The 25,927-nt window shown below is 40.3% G+C and overlaps 1 protein-coding gene across 5 annotated transcripts in view; it reads left to right on the top strand.

The window, feature by feature from the left end:
• The window catches only part of RBMS1 (RNA binding motif single stranded interacting protein 1), a 152,055-nt gene that overhangs the window by 92,565 nt on the left and 33,563 nt on the right, over positions 1-25,927 (top strand). For all 5 annotated transcript variants that reach the window (XR_014269206.1, XM_082483337.1, XM_082483336.1 and 2 more), the window contains exons 3-4: positions 17,741-17,799; positions 20,649-20,740. Coding sequence is in view for 4 of the 5 variants with exons in the window: in XM_082483337.1 (XP_082339463.1) it covers positions 17,741-17,799; positions 20,649-20,740 (151 nt within the window). In the remaining variant the exon portion in view is untranslated. The remainder of the gene's footprint in view (positions 1-17,740; positions 17,800-20,648; positions 20,741-25,927) is intronic.

Genomic DNA, 25,927 nt, shown 5'->3' with positions numbered 1-25,927 from the left:
CAGAGAGAAGAGAGACTCTTTCCCTTCAAAGCCTGAGGGTGTCAGCCTGGTGGGGTATCCAGTGGAGCTGATGTAGCAGTGTGCATTTCCTTCCCCACATCGCTGTTTGTAGTACGGCGATCTGAAAAGGAGTGTTTGTAAATCATCTGCTTCCTCCCCCCCCCCGATATCCTATATTCAACCCTCTACATTTCCCATACTTGAAGCTACTTGTTTGTATTGTGTGGCAGGCCTTGCCCTAACTAAAAGCCTTATTGTTAAGGCTTTTTTATTTGTTGCCAAAAAGTCTATTTGCTATATTTTGAAGATCTCAAACACTGAGTGGGAAAGTGTTGCTCCACATTCCCTTTTCTCAGTGGCAGCTTACAGGGCTCCCATGCTGCAGGACAGACATACAGTACCAGTACGAGGAGTGGAAAGACCATTAGCCAGGACTGCCATTGAAAACAATCCATCATCATACCAAGGCCTCAGCATGAATGTACTCTTTATTATGTAAATTAGGATCAATTCTTTTTTAACATCTTCCAAATATTCAGAGCTATGGCATTATAAAAATATACAATAATCTGTCCCAGTCTTCCATTCTTCCCAAGTGAATTGCATGTTACTTTGTTCCATGAGAAATTCTGATGTTTTTTTCCACCCATGTTATTAATTGCTTATTCAGTTAAATATTTATTAATTCTCTTTGAAGTCTAGGACACTCATTCTGAATTACACAGTTTCGCAAATGTCATTAAATATTTTGAAAAGAGCGGCCCTCCCAGGCAGAGGGGACAGCCCTGAATGTCACTAATCAACTGTTTCCCATCTAACACTTGAACTGAGATTGAGGTGGTAGTCTAAGGAGCACAGACTCACTGTTTTGGATAATTGGATTGTGTAGAATTGATAAGGTGCAAAAGTAGGTGTGTTTCAGTAGATCACAGAAAGGCCCAAGTTGTTAAGATGTTCTTGGGTAGATAGCCAGGGTAAGAAAAGTTTTTTGGGCCTGGTTCCTTTTTGAAGGACAGGAAAGACATTTTTTTTTTTTTCCCCCTCTTAAGTTTCCATTTAACCAATAAATTGCACTTTTTGAAGAAATGACCTGAAGCAGACTCTGTGTTGGTCCAAATCAGTATGGAACGTGGGACTTCTGCTTCATTTGTGGTGACTCATTTGGTCTTTTCTATCAAAGATGTTGCCCTTTTAATTGTTACATGAAATTCATTGCTCAAGTGACACTGTCTATATTCTCAAGATAGAGCCCTCCACCTAAACTCACTTCGGTCCAAACCCCTCACTTAATCGGAGGGGACTGGGGATTTGGACTCCTCCACGGCTGTAGCTGAAAGGTGAGCAGCACCAAGACTTGACTTTCAAAGGTAGCTGGTTACTGACCAAGCATCCTAGTGATGTTTATATGGTGGATATAGGTTTTGGAAACATTGTTAGTTTCTTTATCTCCTGGGATTAAAAAAAAAATCCATCATTTAATTAGAGCAGGGTACATCTAAATATATATCTGTAAAGCCAGATTCTTTATAATTGGCTTGCCATGTACTTCACAATATACTAATAGAAACCCTCCTGAAAAGGGGATCCACCGTTGTGTGTATCATCACAACAAAACTAGTAAAATTTTTGCCATGAAAAAGGGGAAATTAGCTTCTATTTCTCTGGATGAAAATTTACAGGTGATAGAAGACAATGTAGTGCTGTTAGGGCATTTTAGCTTTGCTTTTCTTTTTGTGGTAGTTAGTGTGCCTTTTTTTGTTCTTTCCTTAGGTGAAGGGGAGGGAGGCAGCTTGAAGGGCAGAGGAAGGAGTAAATTTTCTTAATTTTATATTGTAGCCGGGAAGGAGTATTTCTGAGGGCAATGTTTTCTTCTGCTCATTAGTGTCCTTTCCTTTGTTCAGTGGGACAGAATTTCCTGAAATTTTAACTGTTCCTCAGGGATTTAACTGGATTTTTATTTGGACCTGGGTTGCTAGTGTGTTCTGCCTTCTTCACGAGATGGGACCTGATGAGATACATCCACGGGTCCTGAGGGAACTGGCAGATCAAGTTGCTAAGCCACTAGCCATCATATTTGAGAAGTCGTGGCAGTCTGGCGAGGTTTCTGCCGACTGCAAAAAGGGGAAACATAACGCCTATTTTCAAAAAGGGTAATAAGGAAGACCCGGGGAACTACAGGCCAGTCAGTCTCACCTCTGTGCCTGGCAAGATCATGGAGCAGATCCTCCTGGAAACTCTGCTGAGGCACATAGAAACAAGGAGGTGATTGGGGACAGCCAGCATGGCTTCACCAAGGGCAAGTCATGCCTGACAAATTTGGTGGCCTTCTATGAAGCGGTTACAGCGGCAGTGAACAAGGGAAGATGACATCTACTGATGTCATCTACTTGGACTTGTGCAAAGTGTTTGACACTGTCCCACACAATATCCTGGTCTCTAAATTGAAGAGACATGGATTTGACAAATGGACCACTCGGTGGATAAGGAACTGGCTGGATGGTTGCGCTCAAAGAGTTGCGGTCAACAGCTCGATGTCCAAGTGGAGAGCAGTGACGAGTGGCATTCCTCAGGGGTCGGTACTTGAACCTGTCCTGTTCAACATCTTTGTCGGTGACATGGACAGTAGGGTCGAGTGCACCCTCAGCAGGTTTGCTGATGATACCAAGCTGTTTGGTGAGGTAGACATGCTGGAGGGGAGGGATGCCATCCAGAGTGACCTGGACAGGCTGGAGAGGTGGGCCCAAGCCAACCTCATGCAGTTCAACAAGGTAAAGTGCAAGGTCCTACATCTGGGTCAGGGCAATCCCAAGCACAAATACAGGCTTGGCGGGGAATGGCTGGAGAGCAGCCCTGAGGAGAAGGATCTGGGGGTGCTGATTGATGAGAAGCTCAACATGGGCCAGCAGTGTGCCATCGCAGCCCAGAAGGCCAACCGTATCCTGGGCTGCATCAAAAGAAGTGTGGCCAGCAGGTCAAAGGAGGTGATTCTGCCCCTCTACTCCACTCTCGTGAGACCCCACCTGGAGTACTGCATCCAGCTCTGGAGTCCCCAACATAAGAAGGACACGGACCTGCTGGAGCATGTCCAGAGGAGAGCCACGAGGATGATCTGAGGGCTGGAGCACCTCTCCTATGAGGAGAGGCTGAAAGAGTTGGGGCTGTTCAGCCCGGAGAAGAGAAGAGTCCAGGGAGATCTTATTGCGGCCTTCCAGTAGCTAAAGGGGGCCTACAGGAGAGCTGGGGAAGGACTTTTTACTAGGGCATGTAGTGATAGGACAAGGGGGAATGGCTTTACCCAGGAAGAGGGCAGGTTCAGATTGAACATTAGGAAGAAGTTTTTCACTTTGAGGGTGGTGAGGCACTGGAACAGGTTGCCCAGAGAGGTTGTTGAGGCCCCATCCCTGGAGGTGTTGAAGGCCAGTCTGGATGTGGCCTTGGGACAGTCTGGTCTAGTGGGAGGTGTCCCTGCCCACGGCAGGGGGGTTGGAACCCGATGATCTTCAAGGTCCCTTCCAACCTAAACCGTTCTATGATTCTATGATCTTATAGTTGTCTTCTGCTCAAGCTCATGCCAGGGCTATTTGAAAACTCTTGAGTTCAGCTTCTGCAGTGGTAGAGGAAATGTGAGGCTGTTTCTCTCGAGTTGCTTTCCTCTAGTGGTAGAAGTCAGCATTTGGCTGTGACAGTTCTTTATTTTTTTGGCAGGCAGTTCTCTGACATTCTTGTTGCTGAGATCATCCCCACTAGGACTTTCAGAAGAACATCTGACTGGGGCTCAAATTTTTCACCTTCTGCTGTTCTGACCGTATAGTATGTTACAGGAAAGGTCTCAGTCCTTTACCATTAATAATTAATTTGCTTCTAGATACCTTTTGTTGACTCACAGATCTGTGAATTTGTGGTTTCTTTCTTTCACTGTGATTTGGTTTCATGTTGAGGGTGTGGATTCTTTTAATCCCAAGGATAATTTAAGAGGAAAAAAAAAAGAAGGTATCATTAAATTACTGCAGTCTGAGTCATACTTGGTCTGTGAGTTTAGTTCCCTGGCCTTCCCACACAGCATTTCCGATATGCAGTGAGCCGAGGGTGTGCAGGAAAGACTGTAGAGTGACCTAGATACCGTTTAACTCTTTACTAATGAGTGGCTTTCTGACATTGGATATAGCCATTGTCTCTTTGGATTCTCAGTCCTCTGCTGTGCGATAGCTGTATCCATTACATTTTCCTGCTTCTGAGTGGCTTTCATAACAAATATTTTAAGATTTCTGTTTGGATTGGTTTAAGCATCTCATTTAGAAAATTTGATCGGAAAAATTAGTAAATGAACTTTTTAAGACTCTGCAGTGTAGGCACTGAGATTCATCCACAAGTAGAAGTTAGGGCTTCTTTTACATAGTACTTTATCACTTCTAAGAAAAAGGTTTGTTCTGCTGCCCTCTTGTAGGCAAAGAAATAGTCATCTCAGGCTCTCAATAATAAATAAGGTCTGTAAAGCCCAGAAACACCGTGACCATGTCATACAAGTTCCCTTGTTGGCGTATGTAGTTGAATCTGTTCAAGAGAGGTTGTGATACACCACTAACCCCTCTTACTTTGGGCTTGGCTGTCAGCTTTGCTGTCGTGCAGTGGTTGGGTGATTTTTCTTGACTCTGAGAATGTGTTTTTTGACTAGTCCCTTTTGTGGCTGCTGGTGCTCTGGGTTCCTGAAACCACCACGGCTGCTCCTTTTAAGAAACTTTGAATCCATGTCTGTTTAATGTAGATGCCATCCAGGCCTGCAGTTGATACAGCCAACTGAAGGACCCCAGTTTTCTTTCAGCCTAGATGACCCAGTCTTGAGTCACCCCTTTGCGCAGATGCTGATGGGTTGGGTTTTCCCTGCTAGGCCAGGATTAACCTCCCTTGTCGGTGTTCTTCACTGTGGAGCCCAACAATCCGAGTGCTTCCTCAGGCACGCCAGCCAAAGCGCAGTCTGGGACACTGGGTTTATCTTTCCATGGTGGCATCTGACATAGTCATTATACAAAAGTCCCTGGAAATTAGGGTCTGGGGGATCGCGTTAGTGAGCCAGCTCAGGTATGTCCTACATGACGGTCTGGTGGTGTGCTGTGGCTGCAGGTCTGTCTGCAGCTCGGGGCTAAGAGTAGGCTGAAGGTGCGTGTGGTGGGTCCAGAAGACTTCAGTTGTGCTTGGCTAGCCACTCTAGTGATGGCATCAGAACAGGTTAATGGTGTTTTTAAAGGAAATGGTATATTTAAGCTACCAAAAGCAAATTTCCAGATAAGTGTCTATTACATTCACTTTGCAAAACGGCAGAAATCAAACTCTGCCTCCTGCTTGCTTCAATCAATATTCAAAAGACTGTCTATCTTAAGCAGTGTGAAACGGAGGAAGTGTCACTGAATATGACCCTGACGCATCAGCCATAAAGGTTGCACTTTAGATTTTGTGTTACAGCTTGTGATTGCTCATGTATCTAAAATTTGGCAACAGATGGATAGTATTTTTTTTTTTTAATGCATAACACTCCGCTGTCCCTATCTCAGCAACTTAATACTACTGCAGACATCTTTTCAACAGAGCCATGCAGTTATAATCAATAATATGTGAGCTGATGCTTCTGCTCAATAACGTACAGCCACTTTAATGCCCTTCTGAAGTATTTTGACCCCTGGGGAGAACTACTTTAGTAGGACCATTTTCTCTATTGAAATGGAGATATTTGCTATTCAGCGCAGCTGGGACTTGAGGCTAGAGAAGCAGATTCAAATAAGGATCGAGTCTACGTGCCGTGCTGTTAAGGGGGCAAGGGCTCTGGAAGGTTTAGCGGTGATTTTGAATAATTTGTCCATTTAGTACTGTTCTAGTATGAATGACATGAAGTTTTCAGAAATTAAAGGAGATCAGACTAATATTAATTGTCCGGTTTCTTCATAATTAGGTGTTAATTCCAGTATAGAATAGCTATTCAAAGCAGGATTTTACTGCAAGTATTTCATAAAAGAAGCACTGTTAAAATGCAGTTTGGAGAGACGGGAAGTTATTTGAATGTTTTGGGTTTTTTGCTCTTTTGTCCTCCAGACAGAAGAGGGGCAGCCAACACTTTCCAAGATTGGGTGTTAAATTAATGCAAGGTGCAGATAAGAACAAATAGATATCTGCGTGGAGAAGGTATTTTAAGCCAGCAGGCCAGGTCATCGATTCATCCTGTTAGGTTTGCGTTGTCTTAATACAAAACCAGAAGGAAAACATACAAAATAGGCTGATATATTTTTAAAAAGTTATCAATGACAGACGTTATTCCAATGACCAAACATCTTTCATACAAGATAAATGTGAGAACAAGCATTATACATATGTGTGTGTGTACATGTATGTATGTATATACTGGTTTATATGTAATTTACACAATATGTGAGACAGGTTTTTTTTTGTAGTTCAGAGCTGACAGATGGGTCAGGGCTTAGGAAATGGGATGTGGCTGAAAGTGGCCTCGTACTTTGGTGATCTCCAATCCCATGATTTTCAAGACTTTGCCAGCATATTCTTTGGAGCATCGTTTATTTAAACTGAGGGTCTAAGACTTGGTTAGCAACCTTCACTAGAAGTGAAATTAATAGGCAAGAATAAATTAAAAGAGTAACCTTCTGTAAGCATACAGGCTTGTAGCGTTAATAGTTGTCTGTCTGTCTATCCACCTAGGAGGTAGACTCGCACCAGCTAAGATTGTAGCCAGAATAACACCTTTTGGTTTATACTGTTCTGACTAAAACTAAGGAAAAAAGTATTGGGAAGTGTTGGTAAATAATTTTATTTTCCTCTTGCCTTGTCCTTAATTCCCTCCCGCAAGAAAAAAGAAATATGCTTAGGGAAAGACGAAATACAGGACGATGCATCATATGCTGACAGTGACTGAATTAGGCTTCCTTGGATGGAGGAGGAGGAATTGAAAAATAAAAGGTCTTCAGGTAGAGAGACTAATTTATGCTCCCGAGCTGATCTGTACTGTTTAGCACAGGGAAGAGAAAGGAGTTATAAATTATGAATAACAAGAACTGCTCTCTTATGTCTTCATAGTTTTATTCTTTCAAGCTGTTAGCGTAGGCTCTGCAAAATTGGTGAGGCTGAAATTTGCCAAGATTTATGGTTGGGCGTAGAAATACTGCCTTACTTTCAGATTAAAACAGCTAGCAGTGGTAAATCAATACATGCACGTCTGCAGACCTGCCATGAGCTTGGCTTATAAATACATATTAGCACTCATCTGGTTTAATTTCTCATCTTCCCAAATCATTGTCTTGATTAGTGATCATTTCTCAGTATGAAAAAAAGGATAAAAGAAATTGCTAGAATGTAGAAATAATACTCCAGACTTGTAATTTGAACCTATCTGGAACTTTATTATTTTGCTTGGAAATGAATTATGATTTTCAAAAAACCTCTGTATCTTTCATGGCTGTGTGAAACTGTGCTCATATTTTTTTACCCTCTTTCTGGGAGCCACAGGAACTACAATAAGTTATTTTCAAAGAATATTTCTTTCAGTTGGGAGTAAAATGCAGATATATTTTTTTTCAGTGCTTTGCTCTTAACCCAGGCTGTAGTGTCCAGTCTATAGTGTCAGGGTATGAGCGCAACAAGGTGAGACCATTTGCTTTCTTAAAATAACATGGGTTTGTTCTTGCATCTTGTAGCTGTAGGAAACTGTAACCCCTTCCCGTAGACCTGAATAACCTCGTCAGTAGATGTACTGGCAAATTCGTAGACTGATCTATGTTGTTTTGAATAAGAATGATTTTAGCACTAAAAAAGTCGGCTAGCCAAGAATTACAAGTACCTCTTAAATTAATTATCTCTTTTTGTAAAACAAGGATTCTCCATAGTTTGCTCTGCTGAACTGGATGCTGAGTGATACAGATGAGAAAGTGCAGACTGCTTTGTAAGGCAGGAATTGAGGCAGACGTCTTGATTTTTTTCTAATGTTGTAGCATTTACCGGTAATTTCTGTTGTGAATGTCTTAATGCATGTTAGTTGACTTATGATAATTCTGAGATTTGTTGTTTGAGACTGTCTGAGTAACTGCACAAATCATTTTTGTATGAATGATCCGCAGTTCAGTGTCATATGGTAAAACTTTCTATAATGCTTTCAGTGTAAGAGTGCTTCATATAAATCACAATATGCTATATTAGAAGTAGAATAGTAGCAAATCAGTTTCTGAACCATGAAGTCTAATTTACGCACACCACTTCATATTCCATCCAACTCTGAAGTATTTTTCTCAGAGAACAATGCCACATAATTTATAAGAAAAATGCAGACTGATCTTTCACTAACGTTGGTCATTGAACTCAGTAGAATGTTGGCAGGAAACAACACTTTTATAGTCAACCAGCATTTGTGTCCCTGCAGATGTTTGAAAACGTAATGTAACACCTTTTAAAATATTTTGCGTATGAGCTTTCAAATGGGTAAAGAGAAAAAATCTCCTTGAAAATGTAGGCAAAAATAAGTTATGAAGTATTTACTCAGCTGCTGAACTGCTGCTTTCATAAACTGCAAAGATGATGATAAACATCATTTCTGTTTCTGAAAGAACTGACACTATGGTTAGTGCATTACCGGGATTTTTATTTTCTTGTTCTTCAGTTTAGGAGAAAGCAAGCTATGGTTATTTAGGCAATAGTTGCGCTTCAAAGTGTATCAAAGAGGGAGATCCATTTGTGTTTCTGATAGGTTGTTTATCCCGCTTAACCTATAAACTGTAAAGTAACAAGGCTACTGAACTGATAGATAGCCTGGCAGATGGTTCAGAGATTAGGCTAAATCACCTCAGCTTGTCAGAAGTTAGCTTGGGTTACTGCAGGGGCAGTGGCTGCAGGAGACACTGAATGGGATCATTTTTCTCAGTTTCTTGCCTGAAATTCCATTTTTCTTCACAGCATGTGACATCTCGTGTCTTCACAGTTAAAACAGATACGTAATCAACAAATTTAGGACCGGCGTGTTAGTATCCTGACTTTCATAAGAAGCGTTCGGATGATGAGAATCTTTAGGCGTCTATGAAATACGGAAAACGAATCCCCATGCAGCGCAAGATGTTGGCTCTGCCACTTTTGCTGCCGTTGCTCTCTCCTTTTTCAGTGTCTAGAGCTGTGCTTTGGTCTCTCCCTACCATCAAGTTGAGCATTATTATCTTGCTAGTCTATAAAAGATTAAATGGAAATTAAATACCGTGTGTTTAGTAGTCAAACAGTGTTGCAGCTGAGCAAGGATAGGTCAAGATTCAGATTCAGGGCTTTGAAAAAAAAATCTCACCCTTAAGAATGGGTGATTATTAATAATAGTTCTGTGAAGTATCTGTATTCACATCCTCAGTAAAGCGACTAAGGCAACAGATGCGGATAAACTTGTCAGAGCCTAGAATAGAAGTTACAGATTCATCCTTCAGAATTTGCCTTTTTTTTTTTTTTTTTTTTTAAATTAACAAAAAAGCCCCCAAACAAACCCTAATGTAAAGATTTTATACTTAGGTTTTTAAATCTCTCATTATTTCATTCTACTGCTGTTGTGTTTTTCTCGAAGTAGCATCGGTTGAACTCCTGTGGGTGCCTGCCAGGGAGGAATACGAGAGCCTTCCCCTCTAACTCCAAAAGCTCTTTGGGGGGGGAGGCTTCATGGATTTTGATTTTTATTTTTGTTCTCCGTGATTGTGTCATCACAGTACTGAAGAATAGCTGCTTTTTTTTTTTTTCTTCGCATATTGCAACATTCTTAACCTTATAAAGTAAAACTAAATAAACATGCCTTTACTTTATTTGTTGATTTTTGTATTGACAGAGAAAACACCTCTGCAGGGAATTGTTGGGTATCCGTTGGTTTAGTACGCACTAGAAAGCCACATTAGGAATGCTGTTTTAGTGTCAGCTGTAATATGTCTTAAAGATTTAAAATACCCAGAGCAATCTTCCTCAGTTGTGCTCAATGAAAGGGCATTGTACAGTGGGTCGTGCTCTTAAGACAATCAATTTGTTGTGCAAAAAGGAGCGTACTAATTGAAAAACCTTTGCAAAATGTCATAAAAATAGCTGTAGGATATTAACAGGACTTTTTCCCCTTGACTTTCAGTCAGCTTCTAAGGAATGGATAGAGATTATTCACATCTGTACAAAGCAAGAGGAAGCAAACATTTCCTGATTCTAAAAACATTTCTTCTCCATCCCCACAGCTCATCCTCGGCTAAACCAGGAAAGAGCTACTCTTAGGAAAAACCAAAATGAGTAGCTGAAAAATAATAATCTCCAAAATCTTCTTCCTGCATGTCACTTTGTTAGAGTTTTCAATTCCTGGTTCTTTTTAGCTATGAAGTAGTTACATTTGTGTAGAGCCAAATATGTAGTCATAAAATACTGCTTTTTATCTGCTAAATTAATACTGTCCAAGAAACTGAGAAGGCATTTGTTCACACTTCACCAAATTGTATAAGTCCATTATGCTGAGCATCTGCTCTTCTAAGGATGGATAACTGTAAAAGCTGATAGTATGTCTGATTTTGTATCTGTGTTTGCTACTTTTGATTACTTCTCAGTGAAATCTGGAATTGTAACCTACTGACCCTGAAGAGAAGATTGTTTGTACCAAAGTACTACTAGTTTGTACTAGTATTGGTAACTGCATCAGTAACGATGACGATGCATGCTTTTATCCACCGATTCTTATTGAAAACACGAATATGCAAGAATTAAAGGTAGAGGGGTTGTGAAGAAAGCTTTCTTGACCTTGTGAAGAATTTGCAGCTGCATGTAAGACTCTTAAATTGTCAATAAAGCCAAAGAGCTGTGAGATTGGGGGTTTGGTTTTGTTTTGGGTTTTTTTTGGAGGGGGATAGTTTGTGTGGTTTGGTTTTTTTGTTTTTTTTTTTTTTCCTTTAGTACACAGATCCTAACTCATCAAAAATAGTCTTTACACTAATGGACAAAATATAATTTTAATCATTTTGTAAAGACAATCAGAACAGTAGTTGGCTTCCATAATAATAAATTCTAATTTATTTGGAGGTATTAATCTCCCAAGTAAAATAATAATAAATGACAATGAGGACTACTTGGATAGTTTGATATTTTGAAAATACTGTCTTTCTCTCTGAAGTACCAGAGAGTCAAAGGGACAATTAGTAAGAAGGAAAGGAACTAACTTTGTGTCAAAACCACATGATCGTTGGAAAGAATGTCATCAAAACAGTGTTCTAACTTTTAGTTTAGGCTCATAAGGAGGTCCTATTTTGCACATAGTGGGGAAAAAAACCCTGGTGCCTGCAACAGGGCACATCGGGGTGAGCTGATTAACCCAGTGCTTGAATATCTGAAGCTAGTATAGGAGATTTTGCTGAACAAAGCAAATTAGCCAAATCTATAACAATTTCAAAACACAACTTGTACTAAACTAGATTATGCATACCCATTAACAGTGCAAAATAAAAATAAGAAAAATATAGCTACAACTTTTTATGTAATGTTTAATTATGCGCTAAAAATGATTGGTTCAGCTTTGGTGGTAGGTATTCATTATCTTCTGGTAGCAAATCTTTAGGTTCGTGACGGCTATAAAGCAACTGAGGGATTCCAAAGAGTTTCTCAAAGAACAGAGTGTCTTCCAACAACAGAAAACAGAATATGGACAAAATGTTCTCAGCAATGTCTCCTTCTACGCTAGGGCATAGATGTGGTGAATTTAAAAATGGAAACCATATGGTTTGATTCTGTTCTGCAAACTCAATATTCTGCTGGATTGAATAAATTTTTTATCAAGTTTTTGTAAGGTAACGTTTTAACCCGTAATTTAATAGCAGGATTAGAGTAGACCATGACAAGAACTAGCAGTATTGTATTGACAATTATTTTCTGAAATTCCCCTTACTGGGAAATTAAAACTTTGATACATGCAGAAACACGCCCCCACCCGTGTTTATCTAAGCTTAAAAGGGAGCAAGAGCTTAAGGTTCAGTACACCACTTTCCCAAGACGCAGCAGAGAGAGGGACATATGGGAGCTAGATAAAACCTTTTGTATTGCTCAGAGGTGTTTTTTGGATCCAGCAGAAAAGATTGCTGGGGCTGATTATGTTCCCTTGGCTGTGCTGTTGACTTAGAAATGCCCTGAACACTGGAAGAGCAGTGAGGTATGGGAGCCACCTGCACCAAGTCAGCTCCTGCTGACAGCTCCCTTAACTCTTTTCCTCCACTACTGGGAATTTTCTTTGCTCCTTTTGCACCAGGTGGTATAGAGGAGCTGGGAACTGCAGCATCGGTGAGTCCTTCCCATGGACTGCTCAGGTGCCTCCTCTTCAGGTCTCAGTCGAGATGAATGGGTTGGGCTTCCACATACTCTGCCAAGTGAGACAGACTGTGGTGAGGAGTTGGCTATTAAGACCATTAGTTTCACGTAAATGTTTTGAGTCGTACGATTCAAACTAGAATACTCTGTGTTTGGGGAGGTGAGGATGGCGTCTTAAAAGTTGCACATCACTGATTTGCAGAAGTCAGTGTTTGTTACGTGCATTTATTTATGGTCGTACTGAAGGATAATATTCCCTTTCAAGCAGGAAAGTACTGCATTTAGAACACATGCAAGGTGCCCGCTGACCATGGTGTGCACTGAATAAGACCATGTTTGAATAAGAAAATGATTTTTTGTTTGGTTTTTTTGTTTGTTTGTTTGGGTTTTTTAAAAAAGCTGATTTGCAGACTAAGCATCTCCACCTGCATGTTCTTTTTAGTGTTACAGGTAATATACAGGAATTGCTTTGGAAGTATTTGCTTTATCCATTTTATTCTCGTTATTTACCCTAGTCTAAAGTAAGGTTTATTTTAATGTGGATCCATTCAGCAGCTGCAGTGTATTTTAAGATTAACTGATCTGGTCTCCCACGTGATGCTCCTTGCTGGATCTGCCTGTTTGTTGTGCTTTCTCTTGTCTTTTGGTTACCTGGTGAGAATATTGTCTCCCTACTGAAATTTTTATGTACAACCAGGTTCTCTTTCCTTTCACAATTCCACCTGAGAGCGAGTTCATGTACTCGGAGCCACTTATATGTTATGAAATCCAGGCCTGGTTTTACCACATGATTCTGGCTCTTAGAAATAAAGAGCATTCCATGAAGGGCAGTGATAAGATGCTAAGATGTGAAAATTAATCTAGAATAAACACAGAAGATATGCAGCATTGTTTCTGCAGAGGAGTTCTGACAGCACTACAGTATTGGAAGGGATAACAGCAGGATCTCTAGGAATGCTCTTTTTACAGCTGGACTGGACTTAGGCAAAGAGAGAGTACTGCTCATCTTCAACACAAAGTTCTGGACAATTCAGGATGGAGGACCTAAGCAGCTCTAAAAGGCAAGGGCTTTCCATGGTAGCAGAGATCCTTCCAGTGTGTTAGTGTCCGAGTCAACATCAGGTGGTAGAGAAACCCTTCATAGCACGAGCTGGAAGACAGTTTGAAAGTACTGCATAGGGGAAAAGCTCTGTGAGCTTGGTGGTGTGAGGTATATTACGTTAAGCTATTGCGGGCAAAGATTTGAACAATTCATTCCAGACAACCCCTATCGAGCCTCTCACTGCCTGTTCTTATTGTTCCTCCCCTAATGCACACACAGATAAGTTCTTTCAACACTCAAAGTAGCACTTGTGGCAGAGACTTCAAGCTACTTCATTCCCCATTCTTTGTCATGCTCATGATGGCATCTTATCGCCCTCACGTTTGCAAGTATGTTCATTATACCAGCAGATGTACAGAGGGAGAAAAATAAACACTGGTTCGGTTTGATCTGTACACTTAGTTTTCTAAGGACCCTTTTCTTTCATCATCATGGAGGTCACCAAAATTAGGCTTCAGAGATGTTTTAAATGTCAAAAGTATTCTTAGCTATTTGTAATAAATCCGTCAGTATGATTATTTGGACGGGGTTTGACCGTGTTGCTGAACAATGCGAGTTCTAAAAAGTATATGTTGATGCTTTGCTTCAAGCCTTCCACTTCAAAAGTATCTAAAACGAAGGCACAGCGCTGTGTGTTGGCATTCATGTTGCCCGGCAGTAGATCTTTTTAGGGCAACTGAGTAGGTGGGATTACCCTTTCATTTCTGCACAAGGAGTTTCTGATGGGCAGCGGTAAGCATTATCCTATTAAGTAGCAGTACTGCTTATCTTCCAAACTTGGCTTTTGAACAAGTTTCTTCTTTATCTGGTATCCAAATGCACATTTGTATTGGTGTTCTGGACTGTAACGATAGCTTGTACACCGGTGCCTAGGCTGTTAATCCCATAACCAATGCACTCTGGCAATTATTTCCCTGCCTCTTACTAAAGCCTTCTCTTCCTTAACATGTTCATTGACGTTGGTACGAGTGCTGTAGAGGAAAGAGGTGCAAAGCTGAAAATATCTTTCCGTCTCCAAAGACAATTCAGACTAAAGAGAGAATGTGTTGATAGCACTCAACTCTCCCCCCCTCTTCCCCAAACAGCCCACCCCCCCCAACACCTCTTTATTGCTGCTGAACCTACATTTGGTGTTATTTTTGTGAGAAAAATAACCTACTTAATAAGTAGTTGCTTGTCACCGGCCAGAATAGCAGTTGTTTCTTAAGATGAGCACTTAATTTAAAAGAAAGCATATTTTAAAAAATTGCTTTGGAGGAGAGGGAATGAGCAATCACCAATCACTGTAGAAGTGATTCTGCCGACCATGAGAGCTGTGCTCTACCGTAGGTAGTCTCACCCAGCCTGCAGTAAAGCTTGGGAGCAGAAGAACAGCCTCAGCAGGATGCCTGAGACAGTTAGATATGGTGACCTTTGAGAGGAATGGTGATCTTCAGGCAAGACCTAATGTCATAGACATTTTTGGAATATAAGTTTTCTCTTGCTTGCCATGTTCCTTTATGTAAGCAGGCAATACATATTAGTTTGCACCACGACTTTGATGTGTCTTGATCTCTGGTGGGTCTCAGATTGCAGTTGCACCTCACAAACGAGCAGTTGAAGGCAGGAGCCTGTGCTAACAGCAGCGTTAGGACTGCAGAATTCAGGAGGAAGGAAGTAGATTTTCATGACGGTCATCATTTGAAGGAAGCACTTATGAGGAACTGCAAGGAGTAATTTCCCTTCATATCGGACCACGTGGTGGGACCGAGGAGGGGATGTATCCCTCTGGCCAGGCCGAGGTGGGGTAAACTGCGTTTCCGTGCTTCATGGCGTGGCTACCACTTGGGAGGGGTATTCACAGGGAAAATCGTAGCAGAAATCCTGGTGATAGCTGCTATTGTACTGGTTCTCCAAATCGTTCCTAGACTCACAATGCTGAAACTTCTTGGCGGTCTTCCATGGCAGCTGGTTCTTTGCAGGAACCGTGCTATCTCGGACGGTGAATTAAATCACTAGCAGTCTTGCGCATTGGAAGACGGTCCATGAAGTGGTTGTAAAGAACAGACATTCAGACACATGTTCATGGGCTGGTGTGCATCAGCATCTGTGGGCCAGCAGAGTCCCTACCCCAGCCCCTGACTCCCCTCCGTGACCAAACTGGCTGAGGGTTGCGAGTACTTTGTTTACCTAGGTACCCAGTGCTGTAGTTTTTCACCACCACCACTACTTTCTACACTTTCAATAACTGAAACGGTAGCAGGGACAAGATCATCCTTCAGGGATTTTTTTCCCCCAAAAGATTATGTAGCTCTTCGCTTTAAGAAGCTTAGGGAAGCTGATAGGGTATGGAGAATGCTGGCCATCAGATGTAATGCTGGGTCCAAGTGACTTGGGACAGAAGAGTTTAGTGGATCTTGAAGAGCATTGTCCTTGAACAGTTTGCGCCTCTCATTTATAGTACGTGTGCTTACTCTGCACTCTGAAAAATTCTGGAGAAAGTTTCAGAAGTTTTGACTTAGGAGGTATAGAGCTTTCTAAATGGAATGACATATTTGGAAAATATGTGGCACTAATAAGGAAGTACGTGCTTCAACTATTATGCACAATTTCTATTGCTTTATGCTTCTAGCATAATATATTTAGGGATGCACTGATTTTCACTGATACTTGTACGTTTGAAGCTATAGATGGATAGTTCAATTTTATATCAATGTAGACCCTCACAATTTCAGATATAATAAGGAAGCCAACGCCTAATGGCTAGTGTCTCAGGTTTACCCCCTTGCAACTATTTGAAGCCATACAATAACTCATGGAATAAACAGAAAGTGCTTGAAACTGGTCACAGAGAGTGATAACTACACTGAAACATGTATTTAAATGTTCTTTAGGGGGAAAGTACTTTGTAAATAGGCTTCATCCTTGAATAACTATCACTTTGCAAGTGATTTGTGTACTCTAACTAAGCTTACCTTTATTTATTAGGCTTTTTATGTATTTTGAAGAACTTCCAAGACTAGTACAGCCACTGCAGAAATCGAGTTAGCTGTGTTTTGAAATAAAATCTTTTTGAAATGATACACTGTTGAAGTTATATTTAGCAGGTGATGTGGCACAACTTACTTTTTCCCTAAATTCCGCTTTCTTGTGCTGATAACATTTCTCATAATTTTCAGTTCGTTTTGGGTTCTTGTACAATGCTAAAGAACCAATTAGCACCCAGTGCTTAAGTATATCTGTTAACGTGGTAAGTTACATTATACGCCCGTGTGAAAAGGAACTCCTGTTGCATCCTTTCTCTCTGGTATACTCACAGCACTGTATCAAGTGGGGTTCACGAGCGGAGGGAGGAGGCTGTGGTAGGAACTTGGGAAACCTGTGCTCTGTTTTCGATTCCGCTGCTGATGCGAGTTGCCTTTTTTAAATTGAAATTGGGATTTGAGTTCCAAGGAAAATTGCAAGTTTTCACCAGCAGCAACAAATTCTACTCTAAATTTGATCAAAAACCCTAATACAGATTAACTTTGCAGAGCACTTCGGAAAAAGCAATTGTTCCTATAGCTGGGATTGCTGTCTGCTCGTTTCCCAGGCTTAATTGCTGTTAGATCTCTGGGTGCTCACCTTTGGACTGCATAGCAGATTGACACCTGGACTGCCCAGTTATTGAGCAGCTGAGGAACAAGCAACGAGCGTGTTTTTCTTTTAAAAAAAGAAAATAGAAGCTTTCCTGAGGAATGTTTCGGGTTTAGTTGAAATTCCAATTTTCTATACTAAAAATACAGAAAATTCTTTACCACCTTTGCTGATCAGCTTTCATAAATCTGACTTGCACTTGTCACTTTCCAGAACAGAGTTTTTAATCTTTTTCATCCTGTGCGTGGGAGAGAGAGCTAAGTTCTTTACTCCACCTCCTGTACCATGTTGGTTAGCAAGCCTAGCACCGACAAGGCAGTTTGCCTGCTTTATCTGGTACGCATACTGAGAGAGTCCGAGCTTATGTCTAAAACGCGGTTTCTTATATGTACCAGGATTTTAACCGTGTTGTACTCCTTTCTGTAAAGCGCTTTTTCTCTGGGTGGTTTTGTGATTCTGCTGTGCCGCTGAGACCGTAGGGACAACAGAACAAGATCGCGCTTGAAATTGTTGATCTTTATTGTTGCTTCTATCTACGTATGAGTTTTCATTATATAATTACGTAGTCTATATAGTATTCCATTTTGTTAAACGTAAAGGGTAACAGGGTATAAAATAAGGTGAATTGGATATCTGTTGTAATAGGATAATTTTTTCTCATTTTCCTTACGTATGTATAATACGTTTTAGGTACGGGAAAATTGTATCCACGAAGGCTATTTTGGATAAGACGACAAACAAATGCAAAGGTACGTACGTTTGCCTCTATATTGCATTCACCAGAAAGTCCTAATTGCTTCTATAAAATACACTAATGTTGAATTTCAAGTGCTCCCAACTTCCCCCTCCCACCTTCCCCTTCTTATTCCGAAACTAGTCTTATTCTTGCCCAGGGTCAGCGTATTCAATACGTTTGTTTCCAGGGGAGCTGGCAGACAGCCTGCGTCAGTGGTGCGGCCAAGCCGGAGCGAAGCTGACACGCACCGTGCTGGCTGGCAGTTCGCCTCTATTTTAAAAACAAAAATGGAGTTAAAAGCAGCTTTCCCCCTTTTGCCTGGAGAAGCTGGGGAAGCTTACAGAAGACCATTCAACTGTGCTAATCGTCTGAAAAAAAAAAAAATATTTTGTGGAAATCGGCTCCATTGATTAGAGTAGTTTAAAGCAGCACTTAATTACACGTTCCGATCCTCTAATTGTGTTTTGTTATATGCAATCGGGTGTATTGGGAGCAAAGAGAGGGTTCGTTTTCACCGAAGTAATTGCAGCTGGAAAAAAATATTAGAAGTCCTTTAGATAAGCTGGATACATCAGGCTGATTTTCATCACTCGTTGCGATTACAGTGAGGTCATGTCCCAGCAACGTGCGTGGTGGGAGAAGGTGTGGTAGCAGACACTGAAATATCAGATTTCAGACTTTCTTTTTTACAATTAAGAGGATAATTTGTAAGCGAAGTGAAAAATTAAGTCAGCTGATTTAGCAATGTTAATAAGCGTGAAGCTCATGAATGAGCTTAAAGCTGATGCGCAGAGGCAGGAGAGGAGAGTTCATCATTAATCCAGACGCAGTTTTTTGTGCAGAACTTGGAAGCAGTTCAGGGACATAGTTTCTTAGCTCCCCATCTTAAGCAATTAAGGGGGTGCTGACAGTTCAGAAACAGAAATTTCTAGAATTTTTTTTCCCCCCAGATTGTATGCAGATGTCAGCTGCATGTATTGTGACTAGGGAAGAGCAAATGCCCTTTTCAGTTATTTTAAATTCATTAATACCTGTGACAGCACTTAACTGATTTATTCTGTCCGTTCTCCCAGTTCGTGACGCTTTCGGTAGCTCTGTCAGTGGTACAGAAATTCTCACATTAATGTTTTAAGAGATTTAAGCCGACTTTCCCAATATAGATTTTAAATCTCGCTGGTGAAAAGTGGTAATTAACAGTTTGTTGTAACAAGGTACAGCGAGTTAAGGCTGCAGGCAAGCTCACTGCATGTCACTGAAATTGCAGTAGGAACATAAGTAGATGAAATGCAGAAATCTAACTGGAATTTAACCAAAAGATTGACAGCATCTCTGGCTCTTGCCAAAAAAACACACCATGGGATTTAAACTAACTGGAGCAACAAGTTTATGTATCATCTAGAAGATGGCAAAGCCGGCTTTGATGACGTGCTTGGTATCGGTATGTAACTTCGTCTGTAATAGCACCCCGCGGTGTGGTGGTGTTGATAACCTGGGCTGTCACGGGTACGGAAAGCTAGTTTTGGGTATGGAAAGCTAGTTTTGCCTTGGCAGCACAAAACTTGATATGAGCTGATTCACTCTGTTTCATGTCAAGATTTAACAGTCCACAACACCACATGTTACACAGAACAATATGCTGCTTTCTTCAGCTTCTTGGCAGGTTAAATAAGCTCGCGCTGATGTACAAGGCTGCTCGAGTTGTTTTTCCTGAGTTGAGGACTTTAAAGCTCGTTCAGTTATATCTTTACACAACCTTTCTGTCCTCGGCGTAGACATACTGTAAGAGAATCCTATTACCTTCTGAAGAAATAATTCCATTTTTCTACTCCTCTAGAGCTTTTTTAATTGTTGGGGGGTTTGTTTCTTTTCTTTTAACCCAACTTAGACATCGGAGAGAGATTCCCTCAGTATTTGAGGCTGTTCGCTGGTGGGAAGGAAGAGGGTTGAAAAATGCAGAATGAGATTTGCAGTAGCATCTTGGGGAAGTAGCTTCCAAACTCTGACTGCCTTTTGGTGAGACCTGAGCATCCAACTCCCAGGTTGCATTAAAAATCCCAACCTATAAAGTCAGTGTCGGTAAAGACCAAGGCATATTGCTCTTCAGATATCCTCGAATCCATTAGCTGTACACTGTTGTTCAGAATAAGAAAAGGAGTTACTGCATATACATGGAAATTGTTGCAATTTTAACTTTGGGTTTACTTTAACATTTAAAGATTGCATTAGATGGCATAGAAAATGCTTTCAGGACAATTTTTTACGTTCTGGTTTCAGTAACAACAACAGGGAAAAGTCAGCTGATTTCACTGAAGCTGAGTTTTCACTCATTAAATTTAACTGTCTTCTATGTATATACAATGAAGTAACTAATTCACAAAAAATTGGGTTATGATGCAGTAGATATGCATCTTTTAAGCTAAATTTCTCTCCTAGTTTTGAGTAAGTGACGTAATTTAGAGGATTATTGGTTACTCATTCACACTGACTAAGGATTTAGTTTAGAAAAATGAACAGATAATGCTTTATTCGGCGATCTCTATGAAATAAACTGATGTCACATTTGCTCGTAGAAGATACCTACCAGATAACACAAAGCAAACCATCGTACTACTTGTTAGCAGTTTGGACAAAATCCTGATAACGAGTGGGCATGGAAATTGATTTGTTCCGCTAGGGTGGGTCCCCACCAGTTGAAGGACTTCAGTAGATTGGTGTTTTGGCACTACATGAAGAACTTTGGAGTTCAAGATGGCCCTCTTCACCAACAAGAACATTGTATTAAATAAATGTGCTAGTGGCATATGAACTGCTTGATTATAAGATGGTTGCTTTCTCGTTAATGAAATATGTTTTATATTTCAGGTTATGGTTTCGTTGACTTTGACAGCCCGGCAGCTGCTCAGAAGGCGGTTTCTGCTTTAAAGGCTAGTGGAGTCCAAGCACAGATGGCAAAGGTGAGTTGAAATAACCGGCTAATTCTTGCAATGGGTTGTGAAGCTGAACGAGCTTGTAGGTTAGCAGAGCATCGGCAGTGTGATTTTTTTCAAGTTGCAGCCCCTTTACAGAGCACACAGTCCTCAAGCCGCGTGATATATTTAAGGTAGCAAAATGGGGGCTTTTGACTGCCATATCCCAAATCATCCCAACTAATGAAATAAAGAAACATAGTTTGGTAAAGTCTCTAAACTCATCTGGTTGGATTGATCAATGTATTCATGATACTGTTTTTCCATTAGCTTCATCAGAAGAAAGATTAGCAATAAATTGTAAGAATCACAGCAGGCTTAACCTTTTAAGTACAACATATTAATTCCTGGAACAAGTCAGTAGCTGAAACAGTTTACAGCACGAAGGTATGAAAGCTTTTATATGTTACCTGCTTGTTACTGAGGTTAGCAGCCTCGCAATTTGGGGATGAGTTTTTAAGCACAGCATGGCAAAACTTAACATTGTGACTTTGTCTTCAGCCTTTCTAGTGTATTTTCTGTTAACGTAAGTAAAATTTAAATCTGGCCATTGATGGTAGATGTCTTGAAATACTTAGCCAACTCTTTGACGACCTATTTCTGCATCAAGGCAAACCCAAGCATTATTAAAAGTAAAGAAATGTGATCTTCTTTTTCTCTCATTTTTACTGATCCTTGCCCCTGAATCAGGTTCTTAGCCAAAAGTGATCTTCAGAGCAGAACTTCTCTTTCAGCATGAGAGAAGTTTCTCAAATCTGTAAAATCAGGTAGATGATACATTAGTAATGATTTTGTCATGCATTCTTGTTAGGTCAGATGGCCTGGTTCCAATAGAGTGCCATAAACACCACTACAAATTTGTCAAATAAAGAGAACATTACCAACATAATCTGTTCAGATAGTCTGTGGTACCTCTTAAAGCAAATTTTTTTGAGTTTCAAAATTATATTCTAATTAAAAAAAAAATCCAGTAATTAAATAGTAATCGCAGAGACTTTTTTAAATAGTCTGCTGCAAATCTAGCAAATCTCTTGTAGTTATCCATTAGGTACAGATTTTTTTCAGATGAGATATTTTCCACGGCTTCTCAGCTGAGGAGAACAGTTAAGCTAACAACATAAAATGTCTTTGGATGGATTCCAGGGCACGAAAATGGAAACCATATGTTTCATACTTAATGCATGTTTCATTACAGCTATGACACAAACATACATGCTCACTGGAAAACACTTTGGTTTTTTTTTTTTCCTTTTTTTTGTAAGTTTTTATGTATGCTTAATAAAAACCTTTTAATTAATCTTTGGGTTTTAGGTAATCACTTTAAAATACACACCAGATTTTTCAAAGCCTCTGTCTGCCATCTTATGCATATGATATCCTGGTAGGAGGGGAGAAAAGAGAATGTGAAGTCATGTAAATTCATTTTGCTAATGAATTTTGATGTCTGATTTAATTGTCTTCTTGAGTAGATGGAGAAGTTCTAATAATTCACTATAGTAATCTAATGAATAGTTTCTTAATTTTTCCCATGGTGTATTTTTCTGACTCATTTCCTCTGACAGTTAGCTGCAATATTGCTAATATTTCTTTCTGTTAGCATTAATGAAAAAACGTGCACCATAATACCTGACAGTTTTGATTGATTTTTCTGACACTGTGTCAAGCCTAGTGACCTGTAGGAAATCTGTAACTATAAAGTTTGCATTCCAGTGAAACTTGTTGTTCTGCTTCTTCTTAACATGGAAAGTGTGTTTGAACTATTAAAAAAAAAAACCAAAAACCAAAACCCAAACCAATGAACAGTACCACAACAAACAGTCACAAATGACTAAGAGTTTGAGTGCTTTGATTTTTGTCTGTTTTGAACTGTTGAATTTGTATTTTTTTTTTTTTTTTTTTTCCCTGGGCTGTGCTGCTCTCCTTTTGTCTGAAATACCCTATCTCCACTTGGGATGCTGGGAATTGCCAGTCACTTACAGTTGTTTTGGCAAGATTAGCAAATCAGACTCTTCACATTCAAAACACTATAAAAATTTACTTGTGTTTGTGTATTTAATATTTTATCCTTTTGTGTGTTACTGCCTGTGCCGTGAAGTGGTGGTCTTGCAGTGAAAGTGTTCAGGCTTTAGCCTGAATGTCACTGAGAAAGATTTGGAGGACAGTGTCTCGGCTGTTGGGCCGATGGATTTCCTCACCGACCACTACGACTGCTTCAGTTCCAGAGAGAAATAAATGCCTGTTGGCAGGATTTGTCTGTGGGAAGATGTTGTTACGCTGTGCCCAGGGTGTCAGCCAGCAGCACGGCTCCTCAGTATTCTCGCCCTCCTCCCACATACGGTGGTGGTCCCTGAAGGGGAAGGAAGATGTTATTGCTGAAGCGTTGTTCTGACTCTGGCTGCCATAAACCCCTTTTTGTGGTGTCCTGCTGTAGCTATATGTCAGTGAGTTAAAAATTACTCCCATCAGCGAGATCACCTACAAATCCTGGTTTAGTAGAATTGGTTCAGATTATACGTATTAAAACCTTTGTTTTGTAGAGATAACTTCAAATATTTGACTTTGTGAGCTTTTCCTATCCATGGGGTAAGATCATGCTGTACTCAGCGGTCTGCTTCAAAGTTGACCTGACTCCAAAAAATTATCGTCTCGTCCACGATGTTTCAGCTATTGTTGAGCGGACCGGGAGGGCCTGGGCCTGAGACATGGCTTCAGGCCACATGCTGCCAGATCCGTTCCAGGGGGGTCACGGTTTGTGGAGAAGTGGCCAGGTCTTGGGAGATGCCATGACGATAGTGTCAGCGAAGGAATCCAGTGTCAGACCACGGCTTAAGAAACATTATGTCTTCAGTTATTCTGCTCTTTCCGAGATCTGAATTGGGAACGCTCGACTAAGACGAAGCAGCTTGGGAAGCTCGTTCTGTGCTGGTCAACAGGATCTTCCAGCCACCGCTGAAACGGAGATGCCTCCAACCATTCCTATAATGCTGCTAAGAGCTCACATAAGATGAAATTGCTTTGCCAGGGGATGGGAGTAGCTTTTGGACGGAAACTTAAAATGGAGGTGATGGGCTATTGCCCCTCTCCTCTTGTCACACTGAGTTTGCCAGCGTTCACTCTTGTCAGTTGTCTTTCTCAGTGTGGACAAGCGGCTGTGGAAAGGGATCGGGAGATGATGTGAGTTGTAGTGGTAGCCAGCTTGTTTCAGGACCTAGTGCAAACCAATAGCTTATCTCTTACTCTAGAGATAAGGTACAGAAAGAGCAGATACGTGTCTTGCAAGAGTACTGTTATTTCTAAGCTAGTTTGTAACCGGCTGTCTAATTTTTATTTTAATTCATTTTAATTTCTTGAAATTTCTTTAAGTAGTTTATTGTCCTTGTTCCTAGAGGAGTGATTTTATAATAAACCAATAATAACAAGTTCAAAAGCTCTAATTTTGCAGAGCTATGCAGTCTTAGTGGTAGTAGTGGTAGTATTGAAAAGCTCTGCTCATTTTTGTTAGAAAAATTGTTACAGTTGCTGTCAGAGTGAATTTTCTGAGCAACATCTCTCTTCTCTTCCCCCCACCCCACAGGTGAAATCAGTGAGATAACTCTAGGTTTCTACGCTGTTCACAGAAGATAGCAAATGACTGTACAGGAAGATAGATGCACATAGAAAATCTACTCTATATTGGCATTTTGAACAGAGATTTAAAAATCTGAGAATCTGCAAGGGATGTTTAGAGATGGTGAGGTCTAAATGCTATGGAGATATGTCACCTAAATCCTGATAAGTTTTTGGCCTTGAACTTAACATAAGTCAGTGTCAGACAAAATTCTGTCTCATCAAATCATATTCAACTAAGTTCAACTGTAGTTACTGAAGTAACTGTGTTTCAGGTGATTGGAAAAGTCACACTTTAAAGTGGGAAATTGAATTTAATTCTTATTCTTCTGGTTGTAGGCTAACGTGTAAATATAAAAGGTAAAACAGAACTACTGAGTAAGAATGGTTAATAAAAAACACGGTTCTCATCTTTCTATCTAGCAAACTTAAGCCAGGAGGAGAATGATTGTGTTTGCAGCCCAGATAGAGTCAGCTAGAGAACATCTGTATTGTACTGACAGCAATGTAGAGATGCACAAACCAGCTGGAATACCAGCCTGGGCTGTGGCAGCTCAGAATTCATCAAGTGCTGAACAACTTCCTTCCTGACGTGGCAATCACATTTGTATAGCCGTATTTTCTAGCTCATGGCAGGTTAACAGATTCCTGAGACAGTATAGTGAAGGGCTTATATCTACTAAGACTGTTCTACATATGGAGTTAACACTTTTTGCAAAGAGCTTATAACGTATTTAAGCATCACGAGAAGGATTAACATACGTTCCAGTGTTCTCACAATTGTATTTCAGACCTGTCCTTAAAATTAATGTAGTGTCCTGCCTTTAAAATGATTTAACCGTCTGAGTCCAACACAATTGCTATAGACTCAAAGATCCTGATCGTCCAGACTTTATTTTGTTGAAGACCTTGTCTTCCTTCATGTCTCCTCTACTCTCTCTATTCATGAGATTTTCAGTTCTTCCGTATGTACAACTTTGCTATGAGATAGTCAAGATTGTTTATAACTTAAGCAAGTGATATTCATTCTTTTCCCGTTTGTGTTTTCTGATTTTTTTTTTTTTCCTATGGAATCACAAACTTACCTTTAGTAAACATATGCCACTTATAATAGAACCCATGACTGTAGTCTGTGGACATGGAAGATTTCTGTGGTCAATGAAACTCATTAATTTGAGCCAAGGAATGCTGTTCCATGTACTAATGTGCGTTTTTGGGGGAAGACTCATTGTTTATCCATTCAAAGATTTCCTCACAGTTGCACATTTTTAGGACTTAGGGCTTCAGATTCATAATGTTATAATTTCCTCCTCCTCTTCAGTTCCACCGACACAATTAAGTATGCTCCTGTGTATATTGTATTAGCTCTCACATTAACAAATGACTAAATATTTTCAGATATTTTAGGCTTGTGCAAAAAAATTAGGACCATCTTTGGAATTGTTCCTTATTCAAATTGTGTCAGAAGGACGCCTGTGATAACAATGCAAAGTATGTTGTACCATCATATACCAATTTTTCCACCATTCTTAAGATAGAGTTGCCATTTTCTAGAGTGGTCTGTTGGCC

The sequence above is a fragment of the Vanellus vanellus genome (genome assembly GCF_965231255.1).
Source record: "Vanellus vanellus genome assembly, chromosome: 5".
In the NCBI taxonomy this organism is placed as follows: Eukaryota; Metazoa; Chordata; class Aves; order Charadriiformes; family Charadriidae; genus Vanellus; species Vanellus vanellus.
The sequence above is the reverse complement of the archived record's forward strand: the minus strand, read 5'-3'. Positions and strand labels throughout refer to the sequence as shown.